The sequence below is a fragment of the Delphinapterus leucas genome, chromosome 2 (assembly GCF_059928025.1).
Source record: "Delphinapterus leucas isolate spDelLeu-1000000601 "Yukka" chromosome 2, BTC_Dleu_Yukka2, whole genome shotgun sequence".
Classification (NCBI taxonomy): Eukaryota; Metazoa; Chordata; class Mammalia; order Artiodactyla; family Monodontidae; genus Delphinapterus; species Delphinapterus leucas.
Window position 1 is genome coordinate 127,057,127 of NC_143130.1, and position 13,946 is coordinate 127,071,072.

General features: G+C 34.6%; 1 protein-coding gene across 4 annotated transcripts in view; it reads left to right on the forward strand.

Moving 5' to 3' along the window:
• TOGARAM1 (TOG array regulator of axonemal microtubules 1) overlaps positions 1-13,946 on the forward strand; it is an 80,773-nt gene that overhangs the window by 55,824 nt on the left and 11,003 nt on the right. For 3 of the 4 annotated variants that reach the window (XM_089907654.1, XM_022570661.3, XM_089907656.1), the window contains exons 13-17: positions 4,040-4,145; positions 6,234-6,469; positions 6,876-7,034; positions 10,100-10,226; positions 11,450-11,568. In XM_089907654.1, coding sequence (XP_089763780.1) covers positions 4,040-4,145; positions 6,234-6,469; positions 6,876-7,034; positions 10,100-10,226; positions 11,450-11,568 — 747 coding nt within the window. Of the gene's footprint in view, positions 1-4,039; positions 4,146-6,233; positions 6,470-6,875; positions 7,035-7,265; positions 7,390-10,099; positions 10,227-11,449; positions 11,569-13,946 lie in introns of those variants that run through there. The other variant, XR_016392171.1, reaches the window with a different exon arrangement.

Sequence of the window (13,946 nt, forward strand, 5' to 3'; positions counted from 1 at the left end):
GAGTGCTCCAGAATTTAATCCACTGGTGTTCTCTATCTACATTCATCCCATAGATCCAGGCTGGCAATCTTTCCCTATAAAGAGCCAGATAGTAAAATATTTTAGGCTTTTCAGGCCACTTGTCTCTGTTGCAGCTACTCAACTTTGCTGTTATAGTGCAAAATCAGCCTTAGACAGTATGAAAACGAATGGGCACGGTTGTGTTTCAGTGAACTTTACTTATAAAAATTTTACTTATAGAAGTAAACTCTGATGGGGCTAGATTTGCTCTGTGAGCCATAGTTTGCCAACCCCTTTCTTAAATGATCTCATTCAATTCGATAGCTTTAAATTCTATCTGTATTCTGATTTCTCATAAATGCTTATCTGAATCCCTGGTATCTTCTTGAGCTCTGGACTTGTAATCGAACTGCCTCTTTGACTTCCACTTGGATGCCAATAGACATCTTAAATTTAACATGGCCAAAATAGAGCTCTTGAAATTCCACTTCCTGCCAAGATAGATTAACAGGCATTAGATTTGCCTTCACATCAGAAAGAACTAAAGAAATAATACAAAATACATGAAACAATGGTTTTCAGAGTATTGTTAACCAGGCAGTGAAAGACAGTGATCCCTGAGAAACAAAGGTGAGCCCTTGCTAACTTCCTACACAGCTTAGGGAGGGGAAAACCATGTAGATACCAGCAGAGATAGAGATGGAGCTGGGAGTTTGGGGAGGCCAAGATAGCTAGAGCTTGCAGGGCAGAATGCCAGAGGAGGATACAGTTCCTTAAAGAACTCTAAGAACCTTCAGAAGATTATTCTCAAATGTTTAGCTGAGTATTTGGTCAAGGCATGCTTGTGAAACCAGAACAAGGACCACTCATAGAAGTTACAAAGAATGTTCCCTGGTATGTATATAAGGCCAAGAATACTTTCTCTCCCCGCCGGCAGAGTGGAAAACCTTATAATTCACATGGCATTGGGTAGAATACTCAGAAGAGTTTTGCTTCATCTATGGAATGAATAAGCCTTAGGCTAAAGACTAGTTTTGTTTCTCCAAACAAAGCATAAAAGCAAGGCCTGAAAGGATCAGACTTTCCAAGTAACTTAACTATATCTCATAAAGAAGCCCAAAAATATTTATAGGAATACAAAAATATCTAAGATAAAAATTCACAATGCCTGGCATCCAATAAAAAATTACCAGGCATGCAAAGAAGCAGGAAAATACAACCCATAATGAAAAAGAAAAAAAGAAAACAATTGAAACTAACCCAAAAATGATAGAATTAGTAGACAAAGACATTATAACTATAGTTATAATTCTAATCCATGTGTTAAAGAAACTAGAAGAAAGACATGAACAGAGGATCGGTGAGCTGTAGGACAACTTGCAAAATCCCTTTTGTTATATAATGTAACATGATTGAGAGAAGTGATATCCCATCATATTCACCCTCAAGGGGAGAGTATTATTCAGGGCATGTACACCTGGGACAGGAATCAAGGTGCCATCTTAGAATTCTATCACATCACGAATAAAGAGGGCCATTTTATATTGATAAGGGAGTTAATTCATCAAGAAGACATGGCAATCCTGAACCATATTCTATTATATAATATAATATTATATAAATTATATTACCATATAATGGAGCTTCAAAATACATTAAGCAAAAACTGGTAGAACTGCAAAGAAATAAACAAATCCACAGTTATAGTTGGAACTCAAACAATCCTCTCATTAATTGATAAAACTAGTAGAAAGAAAATTAGTAAGGATATAGAAGACTTTCAACTTGACCTGATTGACATTTATAGAACACTCCACCTAAAACAACAGAATTCACATTCTTTTCAAGTCTGCAAGGAACATTTACCAAGAAAGACCATATTCTGGAACATAAAACAAGTAATTTAAAAGGTTGCAGATTATACAAATTTTGTTCTCTGACCACAGTGGAATTAAATTAGAAGTTAGGAACACATACCTGTAAAATCTCTAAATATTTGGAAACTAAGTAACATACTTATAAATCACCCATGGCTGTAAGAAGAAATCATAAGGGAAATTAGAATGTATTTTGAATTTAATAAAATTAAGAATGAAACATTATATCAGTGACCTCAGCTTTCATCTTAAACTGAAACAGAAGAGCAAATGAAGCCCAAAATAAGCAAAAAAAAAGAAAATAATAAACAACATGATGGAAATCAATGAAATAGAAAACAAATAATAGAGGATATAAATAAAAGCAAAAGCGGGCTCTTGGAGAAAATAAATAAAATTGATAAACCTCTAGTCAGACTGATGAAGAAAAAAGAGAAGAAACAGATTAATACATCAGGAATGAGAGAAGGAACATCATTACTGGTCATACAGCTATTAAATAATAAAGGAATATGATAAAAAGCTTTATGCCCATAAATTCGACAACTTAGTGAAATGCACAGATTCCTTGAAAGACAGAATCTACCAAAACTCACTCAAAAAGTAGATAATCTATATAACCCAATATCTATTGAGGAAATTGAATTTGAGTTTCTTTCCCACAAAGAAAACTCCATGCATGGATGGTTTCACTAGTGAATTATACCAAACATTTAGGAAAGAAATTCTATACAAACTTTTAGAACATTGAAGAGGCTGGTATACTTCCCATCTCATTCTTTGAAACCAGTATACCCTGATGTCAAAACCATGCAGATGCATGTTTCACATGAACTTGAAAAGAATCTGCATTCTGAAGTTGTTTGTAGTGTCCTATAAAGGTTAAGAAGATCAGGTTGGTTGGTAGTGGTTGACAGTGTTAAGTTTTCTGTATCCTTACTGACTTCCTGTTTATTTGTTTCATCAGTTACTGGGCTTTTGCAATCTCCAACTATAGTTTAAGATTTGTATATTCCTCCTTAAATTAAGTTGATTTTTTTGTCGGTTTCTTTTTAGCACTTAAATTTTGTTCAGTGGCTTGCATATTTCTGAGCTAAAGTCTTTTATCATTGTTATCTTTGTTCTCCTGCGTGTAATTTGCCCTTTTTTCTATGGCTGCTTTTAAGAATATTCCCTTCAACACTCTTTTTAGTAATTTGATAATGATGTTCCATTTTGTGTTTATTTTATGGTTATCCTGTTTAGGATTTGTTCTTGGATCTGAGAATTTATAGATTTGATGAAAAAATTTCAGCCACTATTTCTTAATTTCTTTTTCTGCTTTCCTCTCTCTTGACTCCACTTTCTCTTATTTACTTTGTGTACAGAATCTGGTTGTTTGTGCATCTGAACAGTAACTGTAACAGTTTTATGCTTAATCAAAAAATGAAAATCTTGAACCAGACAGCTATTAAATAGGTTTACTCTTGCCACCTTGGAATCTTAGGTCTTTTCTCCCTATTTTCCATAACTTATTCAGGGGATTTAAATGCTTAGAAAAATAACCACCATCAATATTACCAACTAAGGAAACTCAGCTTGCATTTTTCAAACATATAAGATGGAAACCATCAAGTTTAAAATGTTATATCCCAATCCCACTTGAATCTACCGTCTTGTTGTTAGTATTCACCTACCCTTCATCTGGCTCATTAGGTAAGATAATGAAAAAGAAATAGAAGTTACAGAAACATCTCTTGATGGTTTTCTGCACTTGGATTATATACTCACCAACAAAGTAATATGTAGTTACTTAATCTCCTTCCATTTTTGTTTTACTGATTCCCTCACATTTTATTTGCCATTCCTTTCCCTTCTGTTCTCTAAAAAGAATATGACATTCTTACTGGTGGAGAAATGTTCCTTTTTATTTATAAAGCATGAACTTAGTTTGACTGTCAGTAGTGGTTTTGGCTCTTAAAGTTCTGGATCATGAAAGAGAACTATAGGAGTGAACAAAACTTTCCATATCTTTTTATTTGAGCTTCCTACATGATAAGGGAAAATACCCAGGGTCTCCTCGTTGACAGTATTCCATACACACAAAAGAAGAAATCTGAGATCCTGTTCCAGTTGAGCCCCATTTAATGCATGATTTTGTTTTTTCTTTGTTTTTCCCATAGGGAGAAGAAAATTGAGGGACTGAACTTTATTAGATGCTTAGCTGCTTTTCATTCTGAAATATTGAACACAAAGTTGCATGAAACAAATTTTGCAGTACTTCAAGAGGTAATCCTATTTTTCAGCTGAGTTAAGGATTGTTTGAATAACAAAGTATCAATATGCCACATTTATTTGACCTTAAGAAAGAAAAGCTGTACTAAATGAAATCAGTAGGCTTATATGTAAAGTAACTCATGCCTTACTTTGCCACATTTGAAAAAATTGATAAAATGTTGATATTTTTAGGAAATAATATAATACATATTTAAAGTACGTTACTTTGATAGTAAATTTGGTTTCAAAGTCATTATTACTGAATTTCTTTCAGAATTTCAGCAAAATGTACATTTTGGAAATTTTTTTTTTAACATCTTTATTGGAGTATAATTGCTTTACAGTGGTGTGCTAGTTTCTGCTTTATAACAAAGTGAATCAGTTATACATATACATATGTTCCCATATCTCTTCCCTCTTATGTCTCCCTCCCTCCCACCCTTCCTATCCCACCCCTCTAGGTGGTCACAAAGCACTGAGCTGATCTCCCTGTGCTATGTGGCTGCTTCCCACTAGCTATCTATTTTACGTTTGGTAGTGTATATATGTCCATGCCACTCTCTCACTTTGTCACAGCTTACCCTTCCCCCTCCCCATATCCTCAAGTCCATTCTCTAGTAGGCCTATGTCTTTATTCCTGTCTTACCCCTAGGTTCTTCATGACATTTTTGTTTTTTTCTCTTAGATTCCATATATATGTGTTAGCATATGGTATTTGTCTTTCTCTTTCTGACTTACTTCACTGTGTATGACAGACTCTAGGTCCATCCACCTCACTACAAATAACTCAATTTAGTTTCTTTTTGTGGCTGAGTAATATTCCATTGTATATATGTGCCACATCTTCTTTATCCATTCATCCAATGATGGACAATTAGGTTGCTTCCACCTCCTGGCTATTGTAAATAAAGCTGCAATGAACATTTTGGTACATGACTCTTTTTGAATTATGGTTTTCTCAGGGTATATGCCCAGTAGTGGGATTGCTGGGTCATATGGTAGTTCTATTTTTAGTTTTTTAAGGAACCTCCATACTGTTCTCCATAGTGGCTGTACCTATTCACATTCCCACCAGCAGTGCAAGAGTGTTCCCTTTTCTCCACACCCTCTCCAGCATTTATTGTTTCTAGATTTTTTGATGATGACCATTCTGACTGGTGTGAGATGATATCTCATTGTAGTTTTGATTTGCATTTCTCTAATGATTAATGATGTTGAGCATTCTTTCATGTGTTTGTTGGCAGTCTGTATATCTTCTTTGGAGAAATGTCTATTTAGGTCTTCTGCCCATTTTTGGATTGGGTTGTTTGTTTTTTTGTTATTGAGCTGCATGAGCTGCTTATAAATTTTGGAGATTAATCCTTTGTCAGTTGCTTCATTTGCAAATATTTTCTCCCATTCTGAGGGTTGTCTTTTGGTCTTGATTATGGTTTCCTTTGCTGTGCAAAAGCTTTTAACTTTCATTAGGTCCCATTTGTTTATTTTTGTTTTTATTTCCATTTCTCTAGGAGGTGAGTCAAAAAGGATCTTGCTGTGATTTATGTCATAGAGTGTTCTGCCTATGTTTTCCTCTAAGAGTTTGATAGTTTCTGGCCTTACATTTAGGTCTTTAATCCATTTTGAGCTTATTTTTGTGTGTGATGTTAGGGAGTGTTGTAATCTCATACTTTTACATGTACCTGTCCAGTTTTCCAGCACCACTTATTGAAGAAGCTGCCCTTTCTCCACAGTACATTCCTGCCTCCTTTATCAAAGATAAGGTGACTATATGTGCGTGGCTTTATCTCTGTGCTTTCTATCCTGTTCCATTGATCTATCTTTCTGTTTTTGTGCCAGTACCATACTGTCTTGATTACTGTAGCTTTGTAGTATAGTCTGAAGTCAGGGAGCCTGATTCCTCCAGCTCCTTTTTTCGTTCTCATGATTGCTTTGGCTATTTGGGGTCTTTTGTGTTTCCATACAAACTGTGAAATTTTTTGTTCTAGTTCTGTGAAAAATGCCAGTGATAGTTTGATAGGGACTGCATTGAATCTGTAGATTGCTTTGGGTAGTAGAGTCATTTTCACAATGTTAATTCTTCACAATGTTAATTTTTTTTAGGTGAAAAATTTACGCTCTGGAGTTTCTCGTGCTGCTGTGGTTTGTTTAAGTGACCTTTTCACTTACCTGAAAAAGAGCATGGATCAAGAACTAGATAATACAGTAAAAGTTTTGTTGCATAAATCAGGAGAATCAAATACATTTATAAGAGAAGATGTTGACAAGGCATTGAGAGCTATGATCACTAATGTAACTCCTGCACGTGCAGTTGTTTCTCTTATCAATGGAGGACAAAGGTAATGTTCAAAATAATCTGGACATGTCCTTAAACTAAAAATACAGTTGCTTGTAATCTGGGGTGTAGGAAAAAAACAAGCAAATTTCAATGTTATTTCAGTCAAAAAACATGTATTAAATAATTCCTACGTGATAAACATCATATTAGGTATTAAGCATACAGAGGATAATAATATTGTTATTCTAATGTTACTTACATTCATACATCTGGAGCTAAATAAATGTCAGTGATTATGAGTTTTGTTTTTAACTTCTTGGGGAGGGATAGCTAATGCAAATAATTTGTCATTTTAGCCTGCAAGGATGATTGCTGAGGCTTAGGAGTAATCATTTGACTTTTAAGGTATATCTTTGAAAAATTGTTTATACATCAACTCTATTTTAATTGACCACGTTTCCCTATAGCCATTTACACATTGCGGTAAGAAGATGTGCAGCCCAGCACTTATCAGATGTAGTAAAATTTATGGAACCAGAGCGTATTCTATCAGGAACAAAGGATATGGCTGACCGTATATTACCAGCTGCTGCTAAATTTGCTCAGGACAGCTCACCAGAAACCAGGTGAGTAGCTGCTAATAGTATTTGCTGAATCTCTTACTTTAAGGGCTTAAATGGCGTACTTTAAGGGCTTAAATGGCTTACGTTAAGGGCTTAAACAAAGGCTAAAGAAGAATGAACATTTTTCTAAATGGAAAAGTGGGGTCCCCAGGGATTAGTGCTGGGGGATGATCTTATTTAACCAGTTTGTAAATGGTCTTGAGGGAGTGCACAGTGAATTCTCCAAATTTACAGATGACACTACATACTTCTGGGTAGTGAGATGCCGTGTCACAGGGATGATCTGCATGAAAATGGCACAAGACTGTATGAGTGGGCAGAAAAGTGGCTGAAGAACTTCATTGTGGGCAAATGTAAGGTAATGCCTTTAGGGGAAAATGATATATTTTCCAAGTAGCCAGGTAAAATCAAGGAAAAATACAGGAAGCAAAATGGATAACATGAGATATGTTCACTTAGAAAATTCCATGAATTTCTGATTGCTGTCTGTACTTGAAGAATAGTTTTATGAAGGTTAAGAACAATCAGAGAAAGATAACAAAATAATTAAGATGTGGATGGTACTATAGCTGTAATGCTGACAGAAGTTTTAGAAGTAGTCAGAAGCCTAGGTTCAACTCTTAGCTCCAGTCACTGTCTGCCCTAAGCAAGTTACTTAACCTCTGTTAGCCTCTGTTTCCTCGTCTATCAAATTAGTAAGGTTGGACCAGATATTTATAATGTCCCATACAAAATCTAAAAATTATGGCAGTTATATATGATCATAGATTAAAGGAAGAAGGTAGGATCCTGACTTCATGGAGACTAAAAAGTAAAGAAGGATATCAAACTTTTTAACATTTTAAGACAAAGATATTCAGTACTTTAGGTAACTACAGTTAATCTTGTGGAAGTCATTATGCCAAAAGCTAACATAGAATGTAGATATATTCATTTTCTGTCGCTGCATAACAAATAACCACAAATATAGTGATTTAAGGCAACACAGATTTTTTTAGCTTTCCGTTCTTAGGTTAGAAGTCTGGCATGCTCATCTGGGTTCTCTGCTTAGGGTTTCACAAGGCTGAAATCAAGGTAATAACAGTGCTGGGCTCTTATCTAGAGGCTCTATAGATGAATCTGCTTACAAACTCATTCAGGTTTTTGACCAATTTCAGTTTCTTGTGATTATAGGACTGAGGTCCCTGTTTCCTTGCTGGCTGTCAGCGAGGGTCCTCTCTCAGCTCCCTTAAGGCCACCTGAATTCCTTCTCACACAACCCACTCCATCTTCAAGCCAGCAACAGCAAGTTGAATCCCTCTCATGCTTGGAATCTCTTTGACTTCTTTTTCTTCTACCAGCCACAGAAAGTTCTCTGCATTTAAGTGTTCATGTGATTAGATTAGGTTCACCCAGATAATCCCCCTATCTTTTTTTTTTTTTTTTTTTGTGCTACACGGGCCTCTCACTGTTGTGGCCTCTCCCATTGCGGAGCACAGGCTCCGGACGCGCAGGCTCAGCGGCCATGGCTCACGGGCCTAGCCGCTCTGTGGCATGTGGGATCTTCCCAGACTGGGGCACGAACCCCTGTCCCCTGCATCGGCAGGTGGACTTTCAACCACTGCGCCACCAGGGAAGCCCAATCCCCCTATCTTAAAGTCAACTGTGCCATGTAACATAATCCTGGAAGTTATATCTCATCATATTCATAAATTGTAGGAATTAGAGCAGGACATCTTTGGAGGAACCATTTTAGAAGTTCTGCATACTACAGTAAAGTTCAAAACAATTTAGGAGGGCTGGATCATAATAGACTAGTTAGGAACAAAATAAAATTTACAATAGCTGTTTTGTGTACATCTTAACCTTTCCTTAATGGCATAGTAACTTTTCTAATCCATTTTGTCATTTCTTAGATTCTTATTTGAAATTTTAAAATTACAAAATAATTACAACTTTCCAGTTTTAGTATTTCTTACACTTTGTGTCCCTTTTGCATGTTTACTTGTTTGCTTTAGCCATTCCCATATCATTAAGGCCTATGATAGACCTACAGTCCTTAACATTCTGGGATAAACTTTAGAGTCACCTTTGAAACTATAACTGATTAGGAGCTACTTATCCGGGTGTTGACCTTATTCTGGTTGTGGGGCAAGGAAAGTAATTTTTATTCTTTGTTATTAACCTCCTTTTCTGTAATTTCACTACATTTGAAGGAGTCTCGTTGATATAAATGATGCTGAGATCATCCTATTCATCTCCCCCACAAAAGCCTTGCCTTCCCTGGTTCTTCTAGTGTCATAATTCCAAGTTGTAGGTAAAAGTATAACTGTAATTATTTTAGGGCCAAGCCTCCTTGAAGAATAATAATGTATTTTTATTATGAGGTACTATACCGACCACCCCATCCAAAAATATCTCCAGTATGCACTTCCACCATATCATTTACCATTAGAATGATATCTTGGCTTAAGGTATTATCCTAAAAGAATTATTTTAAAATTCATATAGCATAAAAAACCTAGTTTGGAGAACATTAGACATTCATTAATATATCAGCCACGATTTACCAACTAATTTTGGTTGTATTTTAAGTAGCAAAGAATAGGTTTTTGAAGAATTGAAACCCAGGTAAGTTTTGGCAGGAAAAGGAAAAGAGAGAGGGTCGGAAATACAGAACCTTTGGAAGGTAGTCTTAGGCCAGAACATCTGGCCAGCAAGTGAGCAGCAAAAGGTCACCAGGCAAGGAGCCCAGGACAAAGACACAGTTCTCTTAATTCACAGTTCTGCAAAATGCCAGCCTTGATATGGACCCTCGTGTGCCTGAAAAATAGAGTCAGAGCTTTTGGCTCTGATCTGACACATAGCTAAAAGATTTGAAGCCATGTTTTTTTAAAGATGGGTGGCAAGAGACTGCTGTATTTTCTAATCCAGTTAGTGTAACTCCATTTCAATGGCTTATTTAAAATAGAGATGATAATCTTGATGTTGATAGGTTTTTTCTATTGGAAAAAAAATTGTATCTAAGGACAGAAACTGAGCTTGTTAAGATTTATAGAATTATTTACGTATTTCTTAAATATCTATAGGTATTATGGCCGAAAGATGCTTTTCCTCATGATGTGTCATCCTCACTTTGATAAAATGCTTGAAAAGTATGTCCCATCTAAAGATTTACCATATATTAAGGAATCTGTTAAAAGCTTAAGGCAAAAGGTATGTAGAAGAAGTTTATTTTATAAACAACTTTAAAAACAAAGTTCATTTGCTGAGGAAGGTAAAGGATAGAAATAATTCTTTGATTATTTCTGTTAACCATTTAGAATATATCTACAGTAGCATTTCAACAACTGCAGTACTGAGTAGACATTCATAGTGTCAGTAGATGTTTATTGAACAGAAGCTTGATATTTGGTAGAATGTAGTGTGGTTTATTGGAATTACAAGACAGGTTTGAATCACAACTCAGAATTAGCAACTATATAATCTTAGGCACATCATTTCTTTAACCCAGAATTTTTATTTTTATAAAATGAGGCTAATGATGTTTATTACAATTGATTCCTACTTTACCTTGTATGTTCTACCGTTAGAGCTCCTACCACACTGTGGAGTGTTGATAAGGAGATCCTTGAGGGGAAGCCCCATGTCTTATATATCATGACAAATAATGGGGATTCAAAAATGTCTGTAAAATGCGTGACTGAGGGAATATCAAGTGAAATGAAATGTGAAAAGTGTCTTATAAAAAAGTAATCTGTTTACACATTGTTTTTTGCAAAAATGTGCTTAATTTAATAATGTAGAATTTTTCTGTGTTAATTTATGTTATTCCTCTCTGGTAAGCTTTGGCAAAGGATTCATTTATGAAGGAATACTACTTCAAATATGTATTGTGGTAAACATTTTAGAGCATTTTTTTTCTTCCTATTGATATTAAAGATTTCAGCTTAATTCTTATAGAATTTATTAAAATAGCCATGCAAAAAGATTGTCTTACTAAAATGAGGCAGATTATATCTGTGAGTTATTTCAAGTACAGGTATCAGGAAAAAAAAGAGGTTTTAAATAGTTCTTTCGAAATGTTTATTTTCATACTAGTGTTGCATAGGAATTCATTGTTTATATAATGTGTTCATATTTTCTGTATAGATTTTAAGCTTGAAGAAGAGTAGTTACAAAACATAGATGTTAAGTTTTGTATTTAAACAGTTTTACCAAGCCAATATCATTTCCTAGTAGTTGGGTACATACTTTGTTAATTTACTACTAATTACAAGATAGTTTATATATCTGAAACCCTTTAAAGCACAAGTATAGCAGATTATTAAAATGCTTTCAACCATAAGAGATCAACAATGACTGCTATGAAAATTCCATTGTACACATTCTTTCACTTTACAAGTTTTAAGACTTTTATTACACTGCCTTTCTTATAGGGTTTGGGAGAGATACCACTAGATACTCCTTCAACAAAAGGAAGACGATCTCATACTGGCAGTGTTGGAAATACAAGGTCATCATCTGTGTCTAGAGATGCTTTCAATTCAGCTGAAAGGTAGAAGCATTTGCTAGTCCACATTATTACAGAAATTACTCCCTAATAGTGATGATAGTCTATTTGAATGTTTTCATGAACTATCCCAGGGGTATTTGTCAAAATTTAATGGAGTTTTAAAAGTTGGTAAGGACTTAGAAAGTGTGAGGTAATTAGATTTAATAAGGTAATTGTATATTCACAGCAACTTGCTTTTACATGAACTAAACATTAGTAAAACTTTAGTGTTATTGAACTTGTCAATAGTTGGCCAGTGTTGGACAACTCTGATTAATTTTTTCAATTTATAGGCTTTACTTTCCCCCCTTGATTATAAAAGTAATACATAATTATGGTTAAGGGGGAAAAACACTTGAGAAAATACAAACATTAAAAGAATTTGACGGGGGGGGTGGGATGAGTTGGGAGATTGGGATTGACATATACAGTAATATGTATAAAATAGATAACCAAAAAGAACCTGCTGTATGAAAAATAAAATTCAAAAAAATAAAAATAAAAAAAGGAGAAAGAAAAAGTAAGTGAAAAGAGTGGATATATGTATATATATAACTGATAAACTTTGCTGTACAGCAGAAATTAATGCAACATTGTAAATCAACTATAATGTAATAAAAATTTAAAATAAAAAATTTAACCAATCACCTATAATATCACCAACCAGGAAAAAAAACTACTCTTAAAATTTTTATAAATATAATTGTATATGTAATTGCATAACCTGTTTAAGCTATTTAGCGATATTTAATATATTGATTATATAACTTCTAAATATCTTTCAGAATTATTATGATCTCTGGTATATTTTAAAATATATTTTAAACATTACTTTAAAAATTATATGAGTAGATACATAGGTATCTTTCATATTTTCTGTATTTGTGTGTCTTTGGATAATAAATTTTACAAAAAATAAAAATCCATGGAATTTTGGAACTTTGTTATTCAAAGTATACTTCACAGAGGGACGTGTAATGTACAACATGATAAATATAATTAATGCTGCTGTACGTTATATATGAAAGTAAATCCTAAGAGTTCTCATCACAAGGAGAAGTTATTTATTAAAAACATTTTTTTCTGTTTCTTTAGGTGCAACTAAACTTATTGTGATAATCACTTCATGAGATATGCAAATCAAATCATTATGCTGTATACCTTAAACTTGCACAGTGCTGTATATCAATTATATCTCAATAAAATTGGAAGAAAAAAGTGTGGGAGAAACAAAGGCTTGCTTAGACGAAAAATGAGGGAATTTGTTTCCGTTAGACTTGCTCTGCAAGAAATGTTAAAAGAGTTCTTTAGAGGAAATAAAATACTATAGGAACTAGGTTGCTTCCAGAGCAGAGACTGTGTATGCCACGTTATTCTATAGCTTGGAAGGACCAAACCACTTTGGGGCAAAAGTCTCAAAACAAAATGTGAGAGAAGATGTGTATTTATGTTTCTTTTAATTATTTTAGAATGAATTATTATTTAATTTATGAGGACTCTAGAGGAGATTGCTAACTTCTTCATGCAGTAAATAGGGCCTACTTCCAGGACCTTACCGATGAGGGGCTCATTTCACCTGCCACCTCAGCTCTTTTCTCCTCCTCAATACCCCTCTCAGCCTGATTTGACTTCATTAGTCTGCGGGCCCTTTTTGCCCCATTTCTTGCCTCCTAGGGTCCTGCTTTTCCTCAGTTGGCCACTTTTCTCACTGCACTTTAGCTCCCTTCTTCTCTCATGGCATCTTCACCTCCATGTCCAAGGCCTCAGTTCCTCTGTGCTGGGTTTTCTCTGCATGGGGTGTGGCCTTCTGTAGCTGTTGTTCAAGTCTTCTATACCCTAACTGATTTTCTACTTGTTCTATTAATTGCTAAGATAGGACTATTAATATCTCCAACTGTAGTGGATTTTTTAATTTATGCTTTAAGTTCTGTCATTTTTTGCTTTATGTATTTTGATGCAATGTGCTTATGTTCAGGTATTTAGGATAGTTGTGACTTTTTGATGAAACGACCTTTTTATCCTTATGAAGTCTCTCACTTTATCTCTGATAATATTCTTTTTCCTGAAGTCTACTCTGTCTAGTATTAACCATTTTATTGTAATAGTGTTTACATGATATGTCTTTTTTTTTTAATAACAGTGTTGTGGAGATGTAAGTCATATAACACATAATTCACCTATTTAAAGCATACAGTTTAATGTTTTTTGTATATTCACTGAGTTGTGCAGCCATCATTACAGTCAATTTTAGAACATTTTCATCACCTCTAAAAGAAATCCCATGCTCATTAATAGTCACTGTCATTTCCCTGCAACCCCCCCATTCCAAGCCCTAGGCAGTATGCCTTCTGTTTCTGTGGATTTGCATATTCTGGGCATTT